The following is a 27106-nucleotide window of genomic DNA, read 5'->3' as shown; positions in this document are numbered from 1 at the left end:
GGGTAAGGTTGTTTCAGTGGGTTGTGTAGGCTTCCTGGTGGAGGGGACTGGTGCCTGTGTTCTGGTGGATGAGGCTGGATCTTGTAGTTCTGGTGGGCAGGACCATGTCCAGTGGTGTGTTTTGGGGTGTCTGTTAACTTATTATGATTTTAGGTAGCCTCTCTGCTAATGGGTGGGGTTGTGTTCCTGTCTTGCTAGTTGTTTGGCATGGAGTGTCCATCACTGGAGCTTGCTGGTCATTTAGTGGAGCTGGGTCTTAGTGCTGAGATGGAGATCTCTGGGAGAGCTCTTGTCAATTGATATTACTTGGGGCTGGAGGGTCTCTGGTGGTCCAATGTCCTGAACTTGTCTCTCCCACCTCAGAGACTCAGGCCTGACACCTGGCTGGAACACCAAGACACTGTCATGCATATGGCCAGGTACCTGGGTAGTTTCTTGACTTTTGGGAAGTCTGCAGTCTTCTGCCAGTGTTCAATAGGTGTTCTGCAGGAGTTATTCCACATGTAGATGTATTTTTGGTCTATTTGTGGGAAGGAAGGTGATCTACACGTCTTACTTGTCTGACATCTTGAAGGTCCTCTGAGATGCTGCTTTGTATAAACTATTTTATAGTCTGCTTTTCTTTCTTTTTAATGGGTTTTTTTTTAATTTTTAAAAAATATTTTTTATTTAGTGTGCTTTTCTTTAATACTATTTCATGACCATTTTTTGTTGTCAGTGAAAATTCTTTAAATTTTTTGTAATGACTGTACAACATAGTCAACCATTCTCTTTGTTACAACTTTCAAATGACTAATTTTAGGAAAAATTTTATTTTAGGTGTATTGTGCTTTACTCAGACACAGAGAAATCTAATTTTTCTTTTCCAATTTTTCTTTTGGATGCATTTGGGAATAGGCAATCAATAAACAAACAAATGAACAAACAAATACTTCTTTATCCCAGTTTTTACCCTTAATGGTTGAATGGGTAAACAAAAACTTATTTAATTCCTAGGTTTCTCACTGGTAAAATGGAGACAATAATAGTTCCTAATTTGTAGCAGTACAAATACAGCACTTAGCACAATATCTGACAAACTGTCAATGCTCAGTCAATGCTGTATCCTCTCATGTAAATCATGATAATAATATTTGTTATTACTACTATCCTCAATATCCTCTGTTATGCTCTGGCTTTAAGCTGTTTAGGAGGTAACATGCTTTGGTGGAAAGATTAAAATTTAGATGTTGGATATGTGGGTAAATTACTTCATTTTTTGAAATGTTGGTATTCTCATTTGCAAAGTGGGGATAACACCACCTATTTTGCAGGATTATGAGGACATTATTGAATAGGCCATAAACACTTAATATTACTCAGCCATAAAAAGGAATGAAATTGAGTTATTTTTAATGAGGTGGATGGACCTAGAGTCTCTCATACAGAGTGAAGTCAGAGAGAGAAAAACAAATACTGGACGCTAACGCATATATATGGACTCTAAGAAAACGGTACTGATGAACCTAGTGGTAGGGCAGGAATAAAGATGCAGATGTACAGAAGAGACTTGAGGACACAGTGGGGGAAGGGACGGGGAAGCTGGGACGAAGTGAGAGAGTAGCACTGACGTATATACACTAGCAAATGTAAAATAGATAGCTAGTGGGAAGCTGCTGCATAGCAAGGAGGTCAGTTCAACGCTTTGTGACAACCCAGAGGGGTGTGATAGGGAGGGTGGGAGGGAGGCTCAAGAGGAAGGAGATATGGGGATATATATATATACATGTAGCTGATTCACTTTGTTGTACAGCAGAAACTAACACAAGATTGTAAAGCAATTATACTCCAATAAAGATGTAAAAAAAAAAACCACTTAATAAATAGTAGTTATTTCTCAGCTTCTGGATCCAATATTTCCTAGCAGATATATTTCTGATTCAAACTGGTAAGAATTAATCTAAACAAATGATAGTTTAGTTAACCAATCACCCTCTTTTTCCTTAACTGAAAGGCAAGCATGGGGGAAGGAGGGGTGGGAGAGGAATGGATTGGGAGTTTGGGGTTAGCAGATGTAAACCATTATATATAGAATGGATATTAAAAAACAAGGTCCTACTATATAGCATGGGAAACTATATTCAATATCCTGTGATAAACCATAATGGAAAAGAATTTTTAAAAGAATGTATATATACATAAGTAAAACTGAATCACTTTGCTGTACAGCAGAAATTAACACAGCATTGTAAATCAACTATACTTCAATAAAAAAATATCAATTTTCTAAAAAAAAGCAATCAAGGAAACAGCAATATACTTAATTTTGAAATGTAGCCCCAGTATATTACAGGAAATAAGATCACAACCAACAACATTCCTATTCTTTACTTCCACCCCCAAAAAAGGTATCAAATTTCCTCTTACCCAAAAAAAAAAAAAAAAATCAATTTTGTGGTCAATATTATTATGAAATAAGTGAATTAGCTAAACCATATTGAAGCTGCCTGAAACTCTCCAGATAGCTCGAATTTGATCAGTTCAATTTATAGCAATATAAAATCAGCCAAACTAATTTAATGACATCACCCACTAAAGAAACTGTTTGAACCTCTATATACAGCATGGTTCTTTCTACATATTATGCCCCACTATGTACATCTCTGAATCAACATGATTAAGATGATACAGGGATTCTACTCTCAAAATCCAAAAAGCATTCACTTGTATCTCATCATTCCATTTCTTATGACAGGCCTATGAGGTAGGGAAGGAGAAGGTGGCATAGCATTTCATATGGATTGGAAAGATCTGACACAGATTACTGAACATATTCACTGGGTCACGTGGTGTTATGTGGTCAACGGAAGTGTTATTAAAAATGCAAAACCAGTCCTTCCTTCTTTCCTTAATCAGTAGGCATGCAGCCCTTTGAAAAGGAAGTTGAGAAATAGGACAAAACTTCATTTTACTTATGTATTTATTTCCTCTCTTCCAGAGAAAATCAGCCTTTATACTATACATTAAAGGTCAGTGTTTCTCAAATCTGAATGGAGTATGTGAAAACAATATGAATTTGTAGACTATTAGCAATGCATATTCTATAATATTTCTATGGTTTTTAACTGTCTACTGGAAAAAGTAAAATATAAAGGAACAATCATACAAATAATACTTGGCTCAAACTAGGTAAAGGATGCAGTCAAACTTAAATTCACATTAAAGAAAATGTAAAAACAGCCAAAAAAAGAATATAGCTTCAAACTGATCCTAGTTGAAAAGACTATATAACTAATGACAAAGTAATGATAATCTATTAATCAAAATAAAACAGCTTGTATTTTAGAAAATTAGAAGAAATTTTGCATGATTCTCGACAAAGAGCACAGATAAAAGATATGAGAATTCAAGGGGTCACCTTTCCTTTCAATACTGATGCCAATAAGGTGATATAGTAGTGTTTCCATCTACAGTGCATACATAGGAGATTTATCTATATAAGTACAGTATAATACCATGACTATCACCCTTATCAATATTAAGTCTAAGAAAATCTCAGCATGCAGGATATACTTTCTGCACATAGCAGGCACTAAAATACAGATGAAATAAAAATTAAACTGATTCTAACAGTGTGTCTATTTCCTTTATTTCAAAGTGACTAACAACGTTAACAGACCAATCACCAGGTGACTAGCACCACCTATGCAAGCAGTTCTCACCGGGGGCAATTTTGCATCCCCGCCTTCCCCCGGGAGACATCTCCTAAAGTCTGGTGTCAATTTTGGTTGTCAAAACTGGAGGAGGCATGAGGTACAACCAGCCTCTAAGGGATGCTGCTTAAGATTCTACAATGAGCAGGGCATTCTCTTCCCCACCATGTCTAACAATAAATTCTCTGGTCAAAAACATCAAAAGTGTCAAGGAGAGACTTTGACCTATACTGACATTCACCGTGAGCAAAGTATAAAATACGATTTGTTTTAAAGCATTTATTTATTCTTTTCTTTTAGAAGGAAGTTACAAAACTAAGAAAAAAATAAGAATACAGAATGAATGAATGCCACAAATTATAAAAGCAGGAGGTGATGAGGTGATCTAGAGTGACTGTGGAAGGTCATGTGAGAGAGGGAGGAGATTCTACCGTTATGCTGAGCGGTTTTGAGCCAAGTCCAGAATGAGTCTACATTGTTGGCTGACAAAGGAGGAAACACAGTGCATTCTTCAGTCATCTTACGACCTTGAATTAAGAGGACTTCCCTTGTAGCATGGTTTTAAATGAATTTGTGTTACGTTTTACCTTAAACATGGTTGAAGAAAGCTCCTTTGAAGAAGGAATTGAAACCCCCCTGTTCTGCTCTACCCCTCAGACATGCTTCTGGACCTCTCACTGGGTTGTGCTGTAATAATTACTGAATTTGCTTTTTGACTGCTGACTCTAGCATTAGTAAATATACTTTATTTTGGGTCAACTGAAAGCATCCTGGTAAGAGATGGATACAACTTTACTCTAAATTTGGAGTAGAGGTTAATCAGAGGGGTCATTAAACCAACTGTGCTCAGAGTCAAACACTTAAGAGAGTGAGTTTAATCATATTTTCACCTAATCCTTTGCAACATGGGAAAATCTTGTAAAAATGATTTGAGGGAAAGACTGATCTTTTCTATATAAGCACCATGCCATAGGAAAGAGGATTCCCCTCCCAAATATTAAAACATTCACATGTCTAAGTAAGTGTAAGGAGGTACTTGCAATTCTCTAGATTCATTTTGTACAATACACAAATATGGCTGAGAGAGCAAGTTTAAAAGAGCACAAACCACTCAATATACACAACCTGATAAACAGTAGGCTGACTGCAGAGGAGGAAGCATGTTGCATGTGGTTTTGCATGTTGTTGATACGACCAATGCTAGTAATTAATACAATCCATGTGGTGATATTTGGATCACATGGTGAAATCACATTTACACAGATAAAGGTCTTATCCAGAGCCTGATTTTACCAATAATTTCAGGAAAGAAGCAATCAAGAGACTTTAGTATAAGGCCCCAAATTAAGGCCCAATATTATGCATACATTGACATCTAAGAAAAACCAGGAGCGTCTAAAATAACCTACCACCAAGTTGCCCTCACACCCTGCTCCCATGGATCAGGTCCCCTAGCCAAAACTCCTCCATTATCTCAGGGGTCAGGCAGAGTTCCTGCTTATTCCTGAGTGTTTAAGTTATGAAACATCTCCATTCAACACCTCAGTGATTACCTAGCTTATGAGTTATTTTCCAGGGAGCTGTGAACATAAATCTAGAGAGGGAAAGCAACCTAAAACAGGGATATCTTGCTCAAAACATTCCATAGATAAGGACTTTTCTCCTAGAAGAGATAATTATTTGGGGGTGCTTGGGGGTGCAGTTATTGGAATGTTTAAAGAAATTGGTCCAGATCAATTGCCTTCTTTCTCCCCTAAGATCATTCTCCCAGTAACTGGGAGTGAAATGGAACATAGGACAGCTTCTTCAACTCCTCCCAGCTCACCAAAACAAGCATGAAAGGCTGAAAAGACTAATATGACACTGTCTGGAGCATAAGAAAATACTACATATGTGCTCCATCCAGAATAGGAGTATAAAAAAGAAAACTGTGATAATTCTCTTCAAGTCTTGGTAAGAAGGATCTGACACTAGTCTAATAGGAATAAAGTGATCAAATGTTTTAAAATGACTGATTTCTAATTTTTTTTTTTTTTTTTTTTTTTTTGGTGGCATGCGGGCCTCTCACTGTTGTGGCCTCTCCCCTTGCGGAGCACAGGCTCCGGACGCGCAGGCCCAGTGGCCGTGGCTCACGGGCCCAGCTGCTCCGCGGCATGTGGGATCTTCCCGGACCGGGGCACGAACCCATGTCCCCTGCATCGGCAGGCGGACTCTCAACCACTGCGCCACCAGGGAAGCCCTGATTTCTAATTTTTAAGTGATATATATCTAAGTAATTTGGGTTGCTGGAAATTTAAAAGTCAGCATACTAGATGATTATTTTATTAGATTGTTACTTTTAATTCATGAGGGTGATAACTGCCATCTTAAATATTTGTTCTTATCTCCCTAGCTAAGCTAATTTAAATAACAACTCAAGAATAAAAGCTAATAAAAAAGATCTCTTAGTATATATTTGCAGCATTTTAAATTTTACTTTCCTTACATCAAACAAGGATTATAAGTAAAATATTGATGAACTGCATAACTGTAACTTGGACTTTAATACTCTTTGTAATCACCTAACATACATAAGGATTAACATACACGTAAAAAGGAGCTGAAATATCTCAGAAGCTGAGATTTCCTTTAGACATATACTGATGTTGATAAACTTTCTGCACAAAAATGCAAAGAAAGCTTGAGTTGTGTTGTTTGCAAGCTGTCCTCAAATGAGTGTATTTTGAAGATCAGTCATTTAAATTGTCCTGTTGGAAATTTGGGATGTGCAATATTGCTGAGATATTCTTCTTGTTAAATATCTCCTTCTATATGTTCTTATGGTGAAAACTGTGACAATGTTTTAGTCACTAGAATCTACAAATATTTTCTGTAGGTCATTGCTGTAATTATAAAAGTCCTTGTGGGTGGAGAAGAAGAAAAGAATAATTAACAAGAGGGGAGAGGTATCAAATGTCAGAGAGGAAGCAATGCTCTAGACTGCTTTGCAGGATTCCTAGGTCTGCAATTAACTCCTTTATGCAAGTCACATAAACCTGTGAGTTTTGGTTTCCTCATTAGTCCAATAAGGGATTGGGCTGGGAAGTCTCTTGGGAACTTTTTAAAGTTCTGGTAGAGTACACATACGGCTCGGCTCTTCGTTTTAATCAAAATGCCTTATTTGTAAACCATGCTGAAGCATGGTAATTTTTCATTACTTTATTCTTATCTTCAGTCAATTATCAGAAAATATTATGCTTTGTTTTAATATGTTTATTTTTCTTGGAAAATTGTTTTATGAAAATAATTTTTGAATAATATTTGCAATACAAATATATCCTCTCTTATTGCATAATAGAAGTATATGATTATTCCTAACTTGGGGCTGCAAACATGGGTCTGATTACATGTTATTCTGTACTAATAATTCTGATTTGCTTTAAGTCAAAATTGTTGATTTTATATGTGAACTTTGAAAATTCCTGAGGGTAAATTTAAAGTTAGATTTTGTAGTAAGCAATATAATGTAACCCTAACTCTAAATCAGTGACTTACAAAGTATTTCTCCTGAATACGAACTAGCTGTCACTTGTGACTGTCTTGTACTTAAGTAGAATGTTATACTTCCTCTGCCTTCTCATTGAACAAACTCAATAGTAACTATTTTCCAAGTAAATAAATCACACTGGAAAAAATTAATTAAATGCTGATAGCTTGTATCTCCACACGCACGAAAAATGAGAATGAACTTCTTTGTTCTTCATTTTCATAAATCTCATTTCAATGCAAATGTCATCCTCAAATTTCAATCCAGGGATGAGACCCACTGCGTACCTGACTTTTTATTACATAAAATGATAGTACCTTATTATCTTTTAATATCTATACTTTTAAATTTAGATTGCTAAAAAAGTAAAGACTGTGACACAAATGATCCAGTATATTTTCACCATCTCAACAAACAGCAGACTACTGCAAGAATGATCAGTTGCTGCACTATCACCACAGAGGTGAACCACAGTTAAATGTAGAGAAATAGTCTATTATAAAATATTCCAATTCCAGTTTGAAAAACAATCTACTTTTTAAAGAACCAAAGAATACAACATGTGCTTGAATCTAAATCCCATTTCTCTTAATAGCAAGACCATTTCTGGTTATACACAGTAAATGTATTTATTTTCTATCTAACTGCACACAAGCTTAAGATCACAGCGTGTCCTTGCATACATAATACACTGGCATGACAATTTTAATTATCTCTTTACCATGTATAACTTGACTTTGATAGCTATTAAATCTATTTTTATATGAATTTACTTTTATTTTCACATCACTCAATACAAAGTTCAAGTTAATTAATGAGTGTGGTATTTTCCCCTCTGATGTGAAGCAATTTATATTTGTATTCCATGAAGCAGCCTCATGAAATTGTTCTTTAAGATAATCTTAAATAGAAATAACACAAGGTCTAGAAATATTTAACTAGAAAAAGAAATACTGAGTTCTTTCTTTTAAATACGGCTCTTCTGGTACACCTATGAAGACATTCAGTTTAGCAATTATTTCAACATTCTGTAGGCCCCTAGAGCACCATTCAATATGATGTAATAGAATCATACCCTGTTTGAAAGAGAAATTAATGAAACATTCCCATTCACCATTGCAACAAAAGAATAAAATACCTAGGAATAAACCTACCTAAGGAGGTAAAAGACCTGTACTCAGTATAAGACACTGAAAGAAATCAAAGATGACACAAACAGATGGAGAGATATACCATGTTCTTGGATGGGAAGAATCAATATTGTGAAAATGACTATACTACCCAAAGCAATCCACAAATTCAATGCAATCCCTATCAAATTACCAATGGCATCTTTCACAGAACTAGAACAAAAAATCTTAAAAATTGTATGGAGACACAAAAGACCCCGAATAGCCAAAGCAATCATTTCTTTTTAACATCTTTATCGAAGTATAATTGCTTAATAATGTTGTGTTACTTTCTGCTGTATAACAAAGTGAATCAGCTATATGTATACATATATCCCCATATCCCCTCCCTCTTGTGTCTCCCTCCCACCCTCCTTATCCCACCCTTCTAGGTGGTCACAAAGCACCAAGCTGATTTCCCTGTGTTATGGAGAGCCAAAGCAATCTTGAGGGAAAAAACAAGAACAAAACAGAGCTGGAGGAATCAGACTCCCTGACTTCAGACTATACTACAAAGCTACAGTAATCAAGACAATATGGTACTGGCACAAAAACAGAAATATAGATCAATGGAACAGGACAGAAAGCCCAGAGATAAACCCACACACCTATGGTCAACTAATCTATGACAAAGGAGGCAAGGATATACAATGGAGAAAAGACAGTCTCTTCAATACGTGGTGCTGGGAAAACTGGACAGCTACATGTAAAAGAATGAAATTAGAACAGCCCTAACACCATACACAAAAATAAACTCAAAATAATTAAAGACCTAAATGTAAGACCAGACACTATCAAACTCTTAGAGGAAAACATAGGCAGAACACTCTATGACATACATTGCAGCAAGATCTTTTTTGACCCACCTCCTAGAGGAATGGAAATAAAGACAAAAATAAACAAATGGGACCTAATGAAGCTTAAAAGCTTTTGCACAGCAAAGGAAACCATAAACAAGACCAAAAGACAACCCTCAGAATGGGAGAAAATATTTGCAAATGAATCAATGGACAAAGGATTAATCTCCAAGATCTATAAACAGCTCACGCAGCTCAATATCAAAAAAACAAACAACCCAATCAAAAAATGGGCAGAAGACCTAAATAGACATTTCTGCAAAGAAGACATACAGATGGCCAAGAGGCATATGAAAAGATGCTCAACATCACTAATTATTAAAGAAATGCAAATCAAAGCTACAATGATGTATCACCTCATACCAGTCAGAATGGCCATCATCAAAAAATCTACAAACAATAAATGCTGGAGAGGGTGTGGAGAAAAGGGAACCCTCTTGCACTCTTGGTGGGAATGTAAAATGATACAGCCACTATTGAGAACAGTAGGGAGGTTCCTTAAAAAACTAAAATTAGAACTACCATACGACCCAGCAATCCCACTACTTGGCATATACCCTGAGAAAACTATAATTCAAAAAGAGTCATGTACCACAATGTTCATTACAGCACTATTTACAATAGCCAGGACATGGAAGCAACCTAAGTGTCCATTGACAAATGAATGGATAAAAAAGATGTGGCACATATATACAATGGAATATTACTCAGCCATAAAAAGAAATGAAGTTGAATTACTTGTAGCGAGGTGGATGGACTTAGAATCTGTCATACAGAGTGAAGTAAGTCAAAAAAGAGAAAAACAAATACTGTATGCTAACACATACATATGGAATCTAAAAAAAAAAAGTGGTTCTGAGGAAACTACGGGCAGGACAGGAATAAATATGTAGACCTAGAGAATGGACTTGAGGACACGGGGAGGGGGAAGGGTAAGCTGGGACGAAGTGAGAGAGTGGCATGGACATATATACACTACCAAACGTAAGGTAGATAGCTAGTGGGAAGCAGCCACATAGCACAGGGAGATCAGCTCGGTGCTTTGTGACCACCTAGAGGGGTGGGATAGGGAGGGTGGGAGGGAGATGCAAGAGGGAAGGGATATGGGGATATAAGTGTGTATATACATATATATATATATCTGATTCACTTTGTTATACAGCAGAAACTAACACAATGATGTAAAGCAATTGTGCTCCAATTAAGATGTTAAAAAAAAAAAGACACATTCACCCCAATGTTCATTGCAGTACTATTTACAATAGCCAAGTCATGGAAGCAACCTAAATGTCCATCAACAGACGAATGGAAAAAGAAGATGTGGTTCATATATACAATGGAATATCACTCAGCCATAAAAAGAAATGAAATTGGGTCATTTGTAGAGACATGGATAGATCTAGAGACTGTGATACAGAGTGAAGTAAGTCAGAAAGAGAAAAATAAATATTGTATATTAACGCATATATGTGGAATCTAGAAAAATGGAATGGATGAACCAGTTTGCAAGGCAGAAACAGAGACACAGATGTAGAGAACAAACGTATGGACACCAAGGGGGGAAAAGGGGAGGGGTGGGATTAATTGGGAGATTGGGATTGACATATATACACTACTATGTATAAAACAGATAATTAATAAGGACCTACTGTATAGCACAGGGAACTCTACTTCACTTCGCTGTACAGTAGAAACATAGCATTGTAAGACAACTATACCCCAATTAAAAAACAAAAGAAAATATACTGTCAAAAAGCATTATTTGAATAACATTCATAAAAAGAAATGTGTATTAGTAATAAAAATATCATACCCTGTTCAACCAATGAAGGAATTTATACAACATCAAGTAGTAAATAGTAATCAATTTTCACTGAGGGAATAAGGTAGGTCTGCATCATTTACATCTGACATTAGTTCAGTTCAGCAAACATTAATTGTGTGCAGGGGGTCTGCTAATTAGCGGGACGCCAATGATGGCTAAGATGACTGTGTCTGCCCGGTCCCCCCAATATCTTACAGTCTGCTACATTTTGGAATGTTTTGATGAATATTCCACTAGAAATATTTACATAGTGTAAAACGAGTAAAGAAAAAATGATGTGCTTCATTCTGGAAATTCAGAGAAATCTTCTTGCTGGAAATTGCATCTCGAGTGAATCTTGGAGGATAAGACAATTTGGTCAGAAGGATGATGGAGAGGGTACTGCAGTTGGGGAGGAGATCTAGGATGAACACATGTTATGGAAGCAGGTCATGTATTTGGAAATACGGATAGTTTGTATTAGTGGAGCATAAAGTACAACATGGAAATGATAGGACATTAAGACAGCAGAGCTAATAGGAAGGGCACTATATTTCAAGCTAACAACTTGGACTTTATAGGCAAATGTAGGATCATAAAGTGTTTTAAGCTCAGGCGTGATATGATCTGATTTGCATTTTAGATTTTAAATTAGCAACATACTTTACACATAGAATTTGACAAATGCTAATGGACGGATGAATCTGTGTCACAATATATTGATCCTCAAGCAACATACAAATCTTTTACTTCACATATGTGTGTGTGATGAACACAAAATACAATAAGACAAGTATTACGCAAAATGAAATATCGAATGTAAATAGGAAAACCTGGGTTGACATTCAGAAGTGTTTTTACTTTTCTGCCCAGTTAAACTGATCTACACAGAAATTCTTACCAATTTTAATGAACAAATGTTGCACTGGATTGAATAATGTTTCCCCCAAATTCATAACCACCCAGCAACTCAAAATGTGGCCTTATTTAGAAATAGGGTCTTTGCAGATGTAATTAGTTCCTTTAAGATGAGGTCATACTGAATTAGAGTAGATCCTAAATCCAGTGACTGGTGTCCTTGTAAAAAGGTCATGTGAAGACACAGAGACATAGACACACAGAGGGAAGACAGCCACGTGAAGGAAGAGGCAGGCATTGGAATGATGTGGCAACACCGGTCAGGGAACACCAAGAATTGCTAGCAACCACCAGATGCTAGAGGAGAGGCATGGGATGGTTCCTCTCTCTGAGCCTCCAGAAGGAAGCAACACTGCTAACACCTTAATTTCAGACTTATGCTCTCTAGAAACATGAGAGAATAAATCTCGGTTGTCTTAAGCTACACAGTTTGTGGTATTTTGTTACGACAGCCCTGGGAACCTAATATACATACACCCGGCAGCATCTCTTGCCTAGGCAGCACGGGAGCTACGGCAGTTAGTCCGTGGTCCTTAGGAGAGAATATTCCCATTGGCACAGCATGAAAAGGACAAAACACTGTCCTCCTTCTAACTGTACTCGGCACCTCTTGATCTATTTCCCCCCCCCCGGCTGGCACTTAATTTCCACCAGGATTTGCACTGGGTAACATATATATATAGGCTTTATTAATTATTCATCCAAATTGAAAGCGTATATAAAAATGGTTTGTGTGTATCCTGGTTTGCCAAGGTGCTGACCTCACATTTATGAAGACTCTGGTTAAAAGCTAATTTAGTATTTGTCATCAGAAAATGCTCACTGCTTTAATCAATGCACCATGTAGGGATTTTGTAAGATGCATGTTTGAGTGCTTCAGACATAAATGATTTTTAAAAGTTATTAGACTGAGACCTCTCCCTTCTGCTTCATGCAGTCCCTTTGGTACAGAGTAAGAAGATTAGCATCAGTGTTTTGGGAGAAAGCTTACAGAGTCAGAAGACATTGGGAATATCATTAAGTTTTAAAAATAACAGCATGCACTTATTTCAACTAAACTTGAGGGAAAACCAAATGTAGAGGGAGCAGAATGATTTAAAATGAGTCTAAATTCATTGAAATTGGAATTCATATTATCATCAAGACGAGTCAGGAAACAAAAACAGCGGAAGCCCTGAAAGCTTAAAAGCAGTGGCCTGGAAGTAAACTTCTCCCTCCACCTGGAACAGAGTGAACTTCTTACTTTCAACCTTGAGAAGTATCTAACTTCTCAGATGACGGAGTAACCATGGAAGGACTGCAGAGAAGAAAGATGACAAATACAAGGGGAATTACAGTAGGTACACGCTCCTACAGAAGCAGCTTCATACTGATACTTTTCCTTCTCTAGTTCTTCTGGCAAACTTTAAAGTACAAACCCATTCCTTAACCTGCAGGTATAAGACAGATCTCAGATAAACCCCCTAAAGCGTTTCTAAAAAGTTGAGAGAATTCATTTCTTTTCCCTAGGAGTGATCAACGCCTCGTATCTCCTTGCCGGACTCTGGAATACACAGGATTGCTGTTATTAAGGGGGCAAAATGGGAGTGTATCTGAGGGACACTTCCCCTCTCAAAGATCCATGATTCCCTTCCCACTGAAAACCCAAACAAAGCCCTTGAGGCAGTAGCTCACTAAATGGTAAAAAAAAAAAAAAAAAAGAAAAGAAATAGAAGGCCACCTTCTACGAGGCCACTCTAGTCTGAATTCCAGTATAGGTAAGTTTAAATCATCGATTAATTTTGGAAAAGTTGTCCATAACAAATATGTTTAACACATCTTTTTCTTATTATAAACATGTATATTTTTCTTGTAAAAGACATAAATATATTTTGCATTCTTCATATATAGATATATGAAAAATAATGGGATCTGGACATTGGTTAGGAAAATGACCTGGTTAGAGGAATGACCAGTCATAAATTTTTGACAGTACAGACAGCTTCCATGATGATTAAATTATCGTTTTCCAAACTCAGAAAAAAAAATTAGAGATTGCCATTTAAAAAATAAATGTTAAAAAAAGGACACAGGAGAAAAATAAGAAGATGTTTTGGTTCTTATAATCTGTACCATCCAATATGGGAGCCAGTAGTCGCGCCACTTAAAACTCAAATTCAAATGAATGAAAATTAAACACAGCTTAGTCCTCAGTTGTCTTAGCTACATTTCAAGTGCTCAGTAACCACATGTGGCTAGTGGCTGGAGCAGATCTAGAACACTGACATCTTTGTATAAAGTTTTATCTTACTTTATGTTGCCAATTTATCACTTACTCCACTGGCATCTATTGGTATAAAGGTTAATCCAGTTTCCCAAAGTGTAGGATTATTTTCCCCCCAGAGAGGTTTGTAAACTAGAAAAGTCTAGCATCCTATCTAGCTTCAAGCATTTTTCCTTCATGTCTTGTGATTGCCAAGGCCCAGGCTTGATGGAAAATCTCGTGATAGCACTAACAATAATAATAATAAAAAAAGACAGGGTTGGCTTTAAAAACTACTCAGTTAGAAAAAACAAAAAACAAAAAACAACAAAAAAAACTACTCAGTTAGAAAAACAGATAAATAGAAGACAATTCAACAGAAGTATGGGCACAGTTCTTGAACAAACCCTTCAAAAAAGAGGGTATACAAATTACAGTAAGCATAACCTCCTCAAAAATCAGGAAAATGTTCACTAACACTAAACTGCATATAATGAACAAACACCAGAATGGCTAAAACTTTCAAACGTTCATTTCTAAACGTCTGAATTTGTGGCGCAACTAGGAATCCTAGTACATTGGTTTTGACAGTCTAAATTGATAAAACCGCTTTAGGAAATTTTTCTCATTATTAACAAAGTTAGACATACATATATCCTAATTTGGTATTACCCCTTCCTAGCTCTATACCTATGAAAAACGTTCATAGCAATTCTATTGAAATCATCAAAAACTGGAAACAACTCAATGTTTATCAACACGAAATGAATACATAATTGTAGAGTAGGCATACAATAGAATAATATTATTCATGAAAATAAACAAATACCACAAATAACAACATGGGTAATTTCACAAATATTTTGAACAAAAGAAGTCAGAGGGGAAATAATGTATATTTTATTATTTCATTGGTATGAGATTTTAAAATTTTAAAAACTACCCTAATCTATGGGGATAAAAATCAGGTGAATATTTACCTTTAAGAAGTAGTAGTAACTGGGAGGGGGCTTGTTGGGTGCTTCTGAGGTGTCAATATAATTGACTTAACCCGATGAAGGTCACATGGGGTTCACTTTGTTAGAATTTAGGAGCAGGAAAACAGTAGTGGTGGTGAGGTCTTGTTGTACCACCAGGATGTCCGGTTTCCCTTTCAGCTCTGTCACTTAGGCTGTGTGCCTTTGGGAAATTTTTAACCCTCATTATTTGTATCCTAATAAATACTACTACTGGAGTAATTGCTCCACTTTCTCTTACCATGTTTTTCTTATTTACTGTGATATGATTAACATTTACATTTTTCATGACCCATGGAAATTGCTCAATAAATAATTATTAATAAAATAAATTACATACATCATGTTTCCATGGAGAATATTACTTATTTTTCATTTACTGAAAACTGAACATGCTCCTTAGAAAATATGTCATGCAGACAAAAACATTTTGTTTTGGCCTTCCCATCATGATGCTGAAAGCTAGAATATGCATGAACACAGAGTTCTGTTCCCATGAATACCCAGATCACATAGTAGAAAGGCTCCCAGTTTATGTTGAGGGTCATTTTAGGCTTCTGAAAAGTTAAATCTTCTTCCTGAGTATCTACATTCTCCTGAAGAACTAAATCTGTCTCTCTACTCATTATATTTGCTACTATAAAGTGATGACCAAATAAAAGAAACACCTATGGAATTTATTAAATGATCTCTTTGGCCCTTTTTTAGTAACCAGCCCAGTTTTCACATAGCAGTATTGCCCATGAATAAATACGATTTGGTCATCACTACAGGTACTAAATTCATACAAAGGTGAAAGCTTTATATACTTTTTATTATAAACTACCAAATGTTTGGTTAATTTTTAAAAGCTTGCCCAATAGGACATTTGCATTTTCTGATTACAGTTAAGCTTTTGTTGCTATGGGTCTACAGGAAGGGATAGGGGAGAGTCTAATAGGAAACTCCTTGCGTGAAGCTGATCTCCTGATTCCCTGCCCTATCTGTATCCAGCATCCCTCCTCCCCCAGCAATTAGAACAGGAAGAAAAACTTCCCGGGAGGAGATGACTGTTTTACCAGACACTTCATATTCTAAAGCTAGTGTCTGGGGGAATTCCCTGGCGGTCCAGTGGTTAGAACTCAGTGCTTTCATTGCTAAGGGCACACGTTCAATCCCTGGTTGGGGAATTAAGATCCTGCAAGACGTGAGGCGCAGCCACATCAAATAAAGCCAGTGTTTGCAAATCATGTGTTTGCAGACTGAATGTGTAGTACCTAGTGGCCTCAAAAAGCCTCAAATAATCTTTAAAGTAATTCTGTGTTAGTACTGCCTTCATAGAAGCAAATAAGATCCATCTTCTCCAGAAGAAGCCACCATCAACCTTCACCTAAAAGAAGTTCCACAAAGTTTTGAAGAAACTGAGGTCACAGTTCAAGAAGATGGATGGGCATAAAGTTAAGGACAAGAAGGATAGGCAGATAAGAATGCTAAGAAGAAGGAAGAAAGGAAAGAATTAAGAGGAGGAGGGAGAGGAGAAAGCACCACTAGCAAAACCGGCTGAAACAACAGACAGCAGAATGACAATCCCTAAAACTCCATATATTGGAATCATTAGACATAGATATAATGTATTTAAAAAATACAAAAGGGTAATCAAAAACACGATGAAAGGAAAAGAAACTTTTTAGGTGACTGAGTAAGTTTTTTTTGTTTTTGTTTTTTGGTGATACGCGGGCCTCTCGCTGCTGTGGCCTCTCCCATTGTGGAGCACAGGCTCCGGACGTGCAGGCTCAGCGGCCATGGCTCATGGGCCCAGCTGCTCCGCGGCATGTGGGATCTTCCTGGACCAGGGCATGAACCCGTGTCTCTTCAACGGCAGGCGGACTCTCAACCACTGCACCACCAGGGAAGCCCCCTGAGTAAGTTTTTAAAAGGAACTAATAAAACTTTTAGACATATAAAATATAATTGACCTTAAAGCTCAGTGGTTGACTTTAAAATAACAAAAGGTATATATAATTAAAGAAAACCAGAAGGAAGTTCTTAAGACTGTTTTCAAATCCATCACAGAGTCAAAAAGATGAATAAGAGTGTAAGTTTCTGTTTTTTAAATATTTCATGAGACTTCAAGCAACTTTATGAATAAGCTTTGCTGTTTTAGTCTACTGAACAGAAATCATTTCCCAAGTCCTCTACTTAAGGTGTCCTTAAGATATTCTTATATGTGTGTTTGTGTAAAAATGTAAATATATATTTATAACATACAAACAACCTTATATATTATTTATATAAAGAAACATTGTAATTTACTGTCAGAGAAAGCAACTAATATTAAATAATTCAAAATAACAAAATTACTAATTAAATGAAGATGACAAAATCCACCACAAATTTCGACAGAATGGTACTCACAGTAAGAACAGCCGTAGACCTCAATTCTGAGCCCAATGCGGCCTTCTCCGTTCCAATCCAGAGGCACGATGCGCACATAGCGGGCGATCACTGGATGCTGTAAATCATGCCGAACCACACTATCGGAGTTGAAGTTCCCAGGAAATGCCTGAAAAATAAACGGGATTCGAAAATTAGAGGAAAATACTTTAGAAACAACCATGTTCTCTATGTGCTGCAATAAACTTAAGTATTTTTATCCAATGGAGGGATTTCATATTCTCTAAACCATAAACAATTTGAAAAAAGCTTCTATATGTTCTTTATTTGAAAACAAGTCCAATTTTAAATGGGAACTAGGCCAAAGTTTCCATGGGTCCTTTCATATGTGGAAATGCACACATATATTAAAAGAATGAAACACTGTGGCACGCACTGTAGTATCCAGTAAACATTTAAATTACGAGTTCTATTATTTCACATTTAAACTATACAATAAGCAATTTTTTACAGAATCCAACTGTATTTCTTGCTTTTTAAAAATCTTCTCTATGTTACCTTCCCACACCATCATTACAAATTTGAAAATTTTTTCAACATCAGCTCGGTAAAAAGAGCAGAGGCTTGTGCAGAGGCGTGGGACTTCTACCTTTTATTAGCATAAATATACGTGAGTGGATCAGAAACATGTTTATTTCATTTTTCTTATTTATAGAAGATTCTGTCAAGAATCATTTGCCATGAATCTTTTTTTATGTTGAAAGTTCATATTGTCTATATTTTTTCAGCAGAGAACAAATGGATTTTCTTTGGGCATGGCTATCATTCATCAGCAAACATTTATAAAACATTTACTGTATAATAAGTATAAAGCAAGATAATACAGGGGGCACAGGGATAGGGAAAGCCATAGACGCCACATTCAAAAAGAATCTAATAATAGGAAAAATGTCAGTATAAAATTACAATTTAAAGCAAGGACGATTTAAGTCAAGAGACCATGGTATTTTAGAATATGTCAAATAAATGAGAAATATATGTGTTTACTGTTTTAAACATGAACCACTTAATTTCATATATACATTCTAGCTGTCCCTACCTTAGATAACTTTAGTTTTTGGAAAGCTATATTCCACATGAGATCTTTTATATTTATTTAAATAATCTCCTAAACATTGAAATAAAAATTTTAAAAAGAACACTGAACTTTTTTAGTCACGAAAAGATACAACATAAACACTATATTACATTGCTAATCTGTTATATTCTTGACCTAAGGTTTTGAATTTGTTTCTATTTAAAATCAGGAGTTTCATCTTTTTGAAATATCTCTTTTATAACAACTTTTAAGAGTTATAAAATTAATAAGAGGCAAGTAAAGAGATGCTTTTAATAAAAAAGTACATCGCAGCTTTGAAACGGAAGGCTCTGGTTTAATTGCACACAAATATCACAAAGGTAAATTTGAGGTATAAAGTTGGTTACCCAGCGCTCATTCTCCAGTCATACTCCTGGCCTCCAAAATACAAAATGTAGGGCTTCCCTGGTGGCACAGTGGTTGAGAGTCCGCCTGCCGATGCAGGGGACACGGGTTCGTGCCCCGGTCCGGGAAGATCCCACATGCCGCGGAGCGGCTGGGCCCGTGAGCCATGGCCGCTGAGTCTGCGCGTCCGGAGCCTGTGCTCCGCAGCGGGAGAGGCCACAGCAGTGAGAGGCCCGCGTAACGCAAAAAAAAAAAAAGCAAAATACAAAATGTATAGTGTAAGACCTAGTAATACAGGGAGCATACTGAAATCTTTCCTCAAGATTTAAACTATTTTATAGAACGTAAGATGGTTCCAACAATCTGCATCGTGGGTCATAGTCTATAACATGTACAATTTCATGCTTTGGAGACTGGGATCCTCTTCAGTAATGATTTTTGTTGTGTTCTCCTTGGTCTTCCTCAAGCTACATACTATCACTGCCTTTTCAAAATAGCCACACCCGCTTCAATCCTTCATCGGACAAAACCATTTGAGCTTCAGGTCTTAAATGTCATCACTTAAATAGACATCTTCTTTGCATCTTGTTGACAACATCTGATTAAGGGAAATAGTAAAAAGTTTTTCTTCTTTTTAGGTATTTTTCTAACCAGCTTTTAGTTTTACAAAGAAGCCACAAATCTAACTAATTTATTAAACCATGGCTGAATTTTAATATCACTGTTGGTTGTTCTGTCTTCAAAAGCAATACCAATGAGAACCCCTGAATAAAATCACCTGAATTAAATCCCTGATGGCAGACAGGTTAATCTATTATGTTTTTATAAAAATATTATTTATTTAATTTATTTATTTTTGGCTGCGTTGGGTCTTCATTGCTGCGCGGGCTTTCTCTAGTTGCGGTGCGCGGGCTTCTCACTGGGGTGGCTTCTCTTGTTGTGGAGCACGGGCTCTAGGCGCGCGGGCTTCAGTAGTTGTGGCATGCGGGCTCAGTAGTTGTGGCTCGCGGGCTCTAGAGCGCAGGCTCAATAATTGTGGCGCACAGCTTACCTGCTCCATGGCACGTGGGATCCTCCCGGACCAGGGCTCGAACCTGTGTCCTCTGCATTGGCAGATGGATTCTTAACCACTGTGTCACCAGGGAAGCCCTAAATATTATCTTAAATAATATTCAACAAAAGCCACCAAACAATTTTAACTTAAGGATCAACTATATGCTTAACATGGTGCTAGGTGGTATATGAATATTAACAACAAAGACAGCAAGTAACTTTCTTGGAACCCTGCTTCTGAGACATTTGTAGCCTTATGAGGCCTGAAAGAAGAAAAATACTCCTCTGCGTTTCTCCTCTACTCCCAGTGCTTTATTTCTGACACCAGATGTAGGGGTTTTCCCACACGTCACACAATCCTTTATGGACACCAGCTGGCGTCCCATAATTTAACTTAATTCTAATACTATCTACCTGGAGATAGATTCAGATCCCACAGGTTAAGGGCTCAGTCCCACAAGATGACCCCCACTTCAGATGCCAATCTCAAGTCCAGTTTGTCACCTATGCTTCTGACAGACCATACGACAGAGGTTCCACGACCACCTCCTTAGATTCAATCACTTGCTGCAGAGCTCACAGGACTCAGGAGAAGAGTTTACATACTAGATTACTGGTTTATTATGAAGGATGTAACTCAGGAACAGCCAGATGGAAGGGGTGCATAGAGCAAGGTGGCTGCGAAGGGGTGCCGAGCCCTCTCCACACATACCACCCTCCTGGCACCTTCACTTACCAAGCTTTCTGAACTCCTGAACTTCTGGGTTTGTATGGTGGCTGCAGTATGCAGGCATGAGGATTAAATCACTGGCCATTGGTGACGGAACTCAATCTCCTGCCCCTCTCTCCTTCCCAGAGGTCAGGATGAGGCTGCAAATTCCAACTCTCTAATCACACAGTTGGTTCCCCTGCTAACCAGCCCCATCTCACAGTTACCTAGGGGCTTTCCAAAAATCACCTCATTGACATGAACTCAGGAATGGTTGAAAGGAACTTGTTGTTCATAACAAAAGACACCCATTTCAGCTTTATTGCACTTATCACTTAGGAAGTCCCAAGGGTTTTAGAAGCTGTGTGACAGAAAACATGGATCAAGACAGAAAAAAAAATTTCTTTTTATAAATCATGATGTCACAGGCCTTACTGCAAAAGGCAGCATCAAAAGGAAGTACAGAAGTGCGTGGCATAGCTAGTAATTTCCATAGTACTTGGAATCCTATGAAGACTATGTAATCAGGAAAACTACAGAAAGAGACAGACCTCAGCTGAGTCGGAGGGCAGAATGGTGTTCAGGAGGTAGAAAGGGAGTAGGACACAGGAGAGAACAGGAAAAGGCTGGCATAAAGAAGGAGCTCAGATCTAGGGCTAGATACTTTTCCTTCTCTAGTTCTTCTGGCAAACTTTGAAAACCTAGGGGCAGGACGGTAATAAAGTTCTTTTCACTCCTTCTCCCTGTGTCTGTCCCCCCAAAAGGATTTGACTAGCTTATCTGGAAAATCCACTTTAGAACTATAATTGTGGACTCTGAAAACATGAACTAAGGTATATTCAGGAATAAGTAATAAGGACATAAGTCTGATTGGAAGTGTTTATATTGGAACATCATGAATGTTTTAACAAGTTCTGTCTGATTATGGACGAAAGAACCTAGCATGCATTTCTTTTTTTAAGATGACAGAATGAGAGCCATATTCAGGAGATCCTAGGTGGTGGGAGATCATCGTGGGGGCAGAAAGATTAGCAACAAACAGTTAAGAGTGGATGCCACATGGTGGTAAGGGAAAGTGAGAAAATAAAAGAGATCTATTTCAAAAGAAGAAGTAACAACATTTTGAGAGAAGGGAGTAAGAGAAAAGATACAGAGCAACCTATTCCCAGGTATTAACATATTGGCATTGGTGACAGAAAGAGGGAAGGGGGATAAAACAGGAGACATCCATTCCTTCCTTCCCCAGCAAACTCTGCTCTTTAAGTAACAGCAACCAGATTTTCTTTAAAATTTCTTTAAACATTACCCAGACTTCACTCTTAATCCACCTGATCCAGGAGAGGCAGACGCCTCTCTCTGACACCAGGGGTGGGCACCTAACTCAATGAGGCGCAATTTTAGCACTTCTGCTGGAATAATTCATTCACATATTCGCTCATTGATCCATCCACTTATTCATTCGCTCAGGAAATATCTGAGAGTCTTTTATGCACCAGATACTGTTCAAATCACTGGGGAGACAGGGGTGAACAATACAGAGTTTCAGTTCACATTTATATTATTAAAGTACATAGTATGGCAGTACAGAGTGGAGCAGATAATAAATAAAATACAATGAATATATTTACAATAGCTAGGACATGGAAGCAACCTAAATGTCCATTGACAGAGGAATGGTTAAAGGTGTGGTACCTATATACAATGGACTGTTACTCAGCCATAAAAAAGCATGAAATAATGCCACGTGCAGCAACATGGGCGGACCTAGAGATTGTCATACTGAGCAAGGAAGTCAGACAGAGAAAGAAAAATATCATACACCGCTTATATGTGGGATCTAAAAAAAAAATGTACAAGTGAACTTATTTACAAAACAGAAATAGAGTCACAGATGTAGGAAAGAAACTTATGGTTACCAGGGAGGTAAGGGGGGAGGGATAAATTGGGAGATTGGGATTGACATATACACACTACTATATAAAAAATAGATAACTGATAAGGACCTACTGTATAGCATAGGGAACTCTTCTCAACACTCTGTAATGACCCATATGAGAAAAGGACCTAAAAAAGAGTGGATATATGGATATGTATAACTGATTCACTTTGCTGTACAGCAGAAACCAACATTTTAAATCAACTATACTCCAATGAAAATTTAAAAAAATATACAATGAATATATATATATTGAAGATACCAAGTTATATAATATGTATATATTGTTATATATTACAGGCATGCCTCATTTTTCTGCTTCACAGATACTGTGTTTTGTTTTCTTTTTTTTTTCACACAAATTGAAGGTTTATGGCAACACTGACTGCAGCAAGTCTATTGGCACCATTTTTCCAACAGCATTGCTCACTTTATGTCTCTGTGTCACATTTTGGTAATTCTTGCAATATTTCAAACTTTTTCATTATTATTATACTCGTCATGGTGATCTGTGATCAGTGATCTTTGATGTTACTACTACAATTGTTTTGGGGTGCCATGAACCATACCCATAAAAGATAGTGAACTTAATCTAGAAATGTGTGTGTTCTGACTGCCCCACTGACTGGTCATTCCTCCATCTCTTTTCCTCTCTTTGGGCCTCCTGATTCCCTGAGACACAACAATACTGAAATTAGGCCAAGTCATAAATCTAAGTGTTTAAATGAAAGGAAGAGTCAACTGATGCAGCAAACTTCATCGTTGTCCTATTTTAAGAAAGTGTCACGGCCGCCCCAGCCTTCAATGATCACCACCCTGCTCAGTCAGCAGCCGTCCACCTGGAGCCAAGACCCTCCAGCAGCAAAAAGGTGACAACTCCCTGAGGGCTCAGACGACAGCTCACGGGTTTTAGTAATGAAGTATTTTTAAATTAAGATATGCCCATTGTTTTTAGACATAATGGTATTGCACACTAAATAGACCACAGTATAGTATAAACGTAACTTCTACACTGCTTTACCGGGAAACCAAAAACGTCATGTGACTCACTGTATTGCGATATTCTCTTTACTGTGGTGATCTGGAACTGAACACGCAATATCTCCCAGGTATGCTTTTATATATATATACACACACACACACACACACACACACACACATATGTGTGTGTGTGTATATATATATATATATAATTACATATATTGTATACACAAAGGCCAGAAATGCGAACATCTTGAGTATACTTTGCATGTTCTGAGGACAGTAAGGAAGCCAGAGTTTGTGGAGCACAGTGAAGAAGCAAGGAGGGCCTGCAGGCCATGATAATGGTGTCGGTTTCATTTTAATTGGGCTGGAAGGAAATCCACTGCAGAGTTTTAAGCAAAAAAGTCACATAATTTAATTGTTAAGACTGGGGCCAGTAAAATCCCCCTCCCCAAATAAAGCGAAGTTCCTAGGAAAATAGACTAGAGCATAACATAAAACCTAGGATAGTGGTGGATGGAATAATCTGGTGACATGTGCTCCAGAGGAGTGGGGTTGTTTATGGAAAAGGTAGGAACGCTGGAGTGGATGTGAGTGCTGGAGAGGAGCGACAGAACACTTCTTGTATCCTGGATCCCAAATGTGCGACATATGTGTGAGGAGGAAACAAAACAATACACAGAGCCACTGGGAATGAAAGCACTCCATCCACTGAGCTCCTGCTGGCCACTGTATTATAAAGGGATGGATGTCAGAGAAAGACAAAGTAGGCCCATCTGTGATGACATCATTTCAGCATCTAAATTCAGAGCTTGCTGAAGAAAGCCTGCAGGCTTTCTGATTATTTGACCTGTGTTCTCATTTGTTTGCTTTTAAGGAAACTGAAAGAATAGCGACTAATACAAAGATATTTAAAGGGAAAGATAATTAGTGAAGATTTAAATATATTGCATTTGAGACTTCTCCATCAGATTGAAAGGTCACATAGAAAATTGGAGATGTTTAGGATAGCTTTTCAGAAAGGGTAACATTTATTATTTATGAACAAATGCAGGGCATATGGTATTCAGAATTCACAGCATCAGTAGATTGTGTTTTTTGTACTTCTTTTCACTTCCAAGCATACTGAGATTTAAGACAGTACCCTAAATTGAAGTTTAAAACATTTCAAAAGAATGGTGTAGGTGTTCCCAATCATTGTCTTGAATATAAAGGTGTAAATATACGGGAAATGTCTCATCTATAGCAGTATTTGGAAAAGTTAAGAAAAGTAGAAGGAGGTGTAGTCATTGATTTTTATAAAAACAACATCTAATATTTATACATCACTTTATTATTTAAAGCGTTCTAGTACACTCTGTACTGTCTGTGCCTCATAGGAAATTCTAAGTTTGGAAGGGATGCTATGTTTTCAAATCGGGAAACTCAGGCTCTGAGAAATTAGAGGACTTACTGGATGTCGAATAGCTAGTCTGGGTAAACCAGGGCAAAGTAACAAGAGCGTCCACTCCCACACTGCCCTTTGTTTGAGAATCAAATTTTCAGCTGGGAATAAAGCTTTTTCTATTTAATAGGCACAACACATTTTATTTTTGATATTTGATGTTACCCACTTGAATGTCAAATTTAAAGTTTGATAGATAATTTTTATCCGACCACACTTTGGATGTACACTTGATTTCCATCCCACTAATTAGCATATTTTGCCTGCATCCTTTACTGTTCTCAGCATTTTTATTTCCATGAAGTTTGACAACATTAATATCTTCTTTTCTCATGCATTTTCCCCAAAGATGCTCCTACTGTGATCATTAGCCAAAGCTCCTCTGCAAATTTTAATACAAGCAATTAAAAAGTTTGCATGACACTGTTTATTATGAAAAGAAAGGCAGGTCTGCTATAGTGCAAATACTATTTAAGTACTAACGGCTACATTGTCATACGGTTTGAAAAGAACATTTTTTTTCCCACATCATTTGACTCTCACACTCACTTGCACTTTTTCACATGAATGTAAAAAAAAAAAAAGGAAAAAACAAGGTAAGATATACAGCTGATTTTTACAAAACCCTTATGATTTGTAAATCTGTACCAAAAATTGAAAAATTACAGAGGAAATTGAATCTTTCTTGAATAGAACGCTATCCTTTAAAACTCAACCTTCATTTAGACAAATGTCACACAAAATGTATGCTTTGTGGGTACACGGAAGCACCAGCCAACTTCAGCATTGTAAGACTGAAAATCAATTTGCATAAGCTTGTGAATTACATGTCACTGCTACTGAATCTCCCGTACTGGCTGTGATTTGTATATACGCTTAGAAGGATTTTTTATTTAGTTATTTATTTTTTTTTACTAACATAGCATTTATGTAATTCGCCAAGCTTGATGCTTAGTAAAACAGAACAATATAACGTAATGCTAAACTGATGGTGCTCGTTCTGAGTTACTGTCTTATAAATTATTAAAATATACAGCCAAGAGAGCTTTTTTTAAAAAAAAATTGAGTTGTTCAGAAAGCTAACTGCAGAATAATCTAAGTATCACTGAAGTTTTAATAACTGAAAATTTCCCACCGTGTGCACTAAATATTTCTTCTAGTTCAAACAATAATTCCGATGGCCTAAGGGAGGAGAGGCAGACTTTTTCTTAGTACCAAATAGTAAATATTTTCAGCTTAGCATGCTGCATACCTTTCAGTTCCAGATCCTCCTCCTTCTTCCTTTTCATTTTTAACAACACTTGAAAAATGTAAAAACCATCTTCGTTCACAGACATTAAAAGAACAGGCATGGACCAGAGTTAGCCCATGGGCTAGAGTTTGCCAACCCTCGGTCCAAGACAATCTTTCAAATTAATAAATCCTCCCTCAGAGAGGAAGCCAAATCTAAAATCATCAGCAGACTTTTGAGCCCCTTGGCATTTAAAAACCAACAAACTTTGGAAAAGCGTTTTGTCCACCCTTGAAGCGTATGATTTATCAGACTGGAGGAAAACGTATAGGGATGTAGAAGGATGTCATGTATAACGCAGGAAGTAACATTTTCCCTCAAATTCATTATTATGCGGTTTGAAGTGTAACTTAGAAAGTATTTTATGAAGGGAATAAATATATTTAGTCTTCACTAAAACCTCACCTTTTCAGAAACCTAAAATAAGGGATTGCAAGCTCAAGGTTTTGCTTAAGACTGAAAAATGTGTCTAAGACACCCAGCTCTTGTATAAGCAAGCCTATAGGAGGGGCTTCTAGTGCTACAACAAGTCTCATAAATGGCAAATTATGTGAGAAAAACAACCACACACGAGTACTTCTTGAAGTGAGAGATCTTATTTTCTTAAGA

General features: G+C 37.1%; 1 protein-coding gene across 3 annotated transcripts in view; it reads right to left on the bottom strand.

Moving 5' to 3' along the window:
- The window catches only part of CNTNAP2 (contactin associated protein 2), a 2029937-nt gene that overhangs the window by 1184298 nt on the left and 818533 nt on the right, over window positions 1-27106 (bottom strand). For all 3 annotated transcript variants that reach the window (XM_067747291.1, XM_067747290.1, XM_067747289.1), the window contains one exon: window positions 17619-17766. In XM_067747291.1, the coding sequence (XP_067603392.1) occupies window positions 17619-17766 (148 nt within the window). The remainder of the gene's footprint in view (window positions 1-17618; window positions 17767-27106) is intronic.

This window comes from Pseudorca crassidens, chromosome 8 (assembly GCF_039906515.1).
Source record: "Pseudorca crassidens isolate mPseCra1 chromosome 8, mPseCra1.hap1, whole genome shotgun sequence".
NCBI lineage: Eukaryota > Metazoa > Chordata > Mammalia > Artiodactyla > Delphinidae > Pseudorca > Pseudorca crassidens.
The sequence above is the reverse complement of the archived record's forward strand: the minus strand, read 5'-3'. Positions and strand labels throughout refer to the sequence as shown.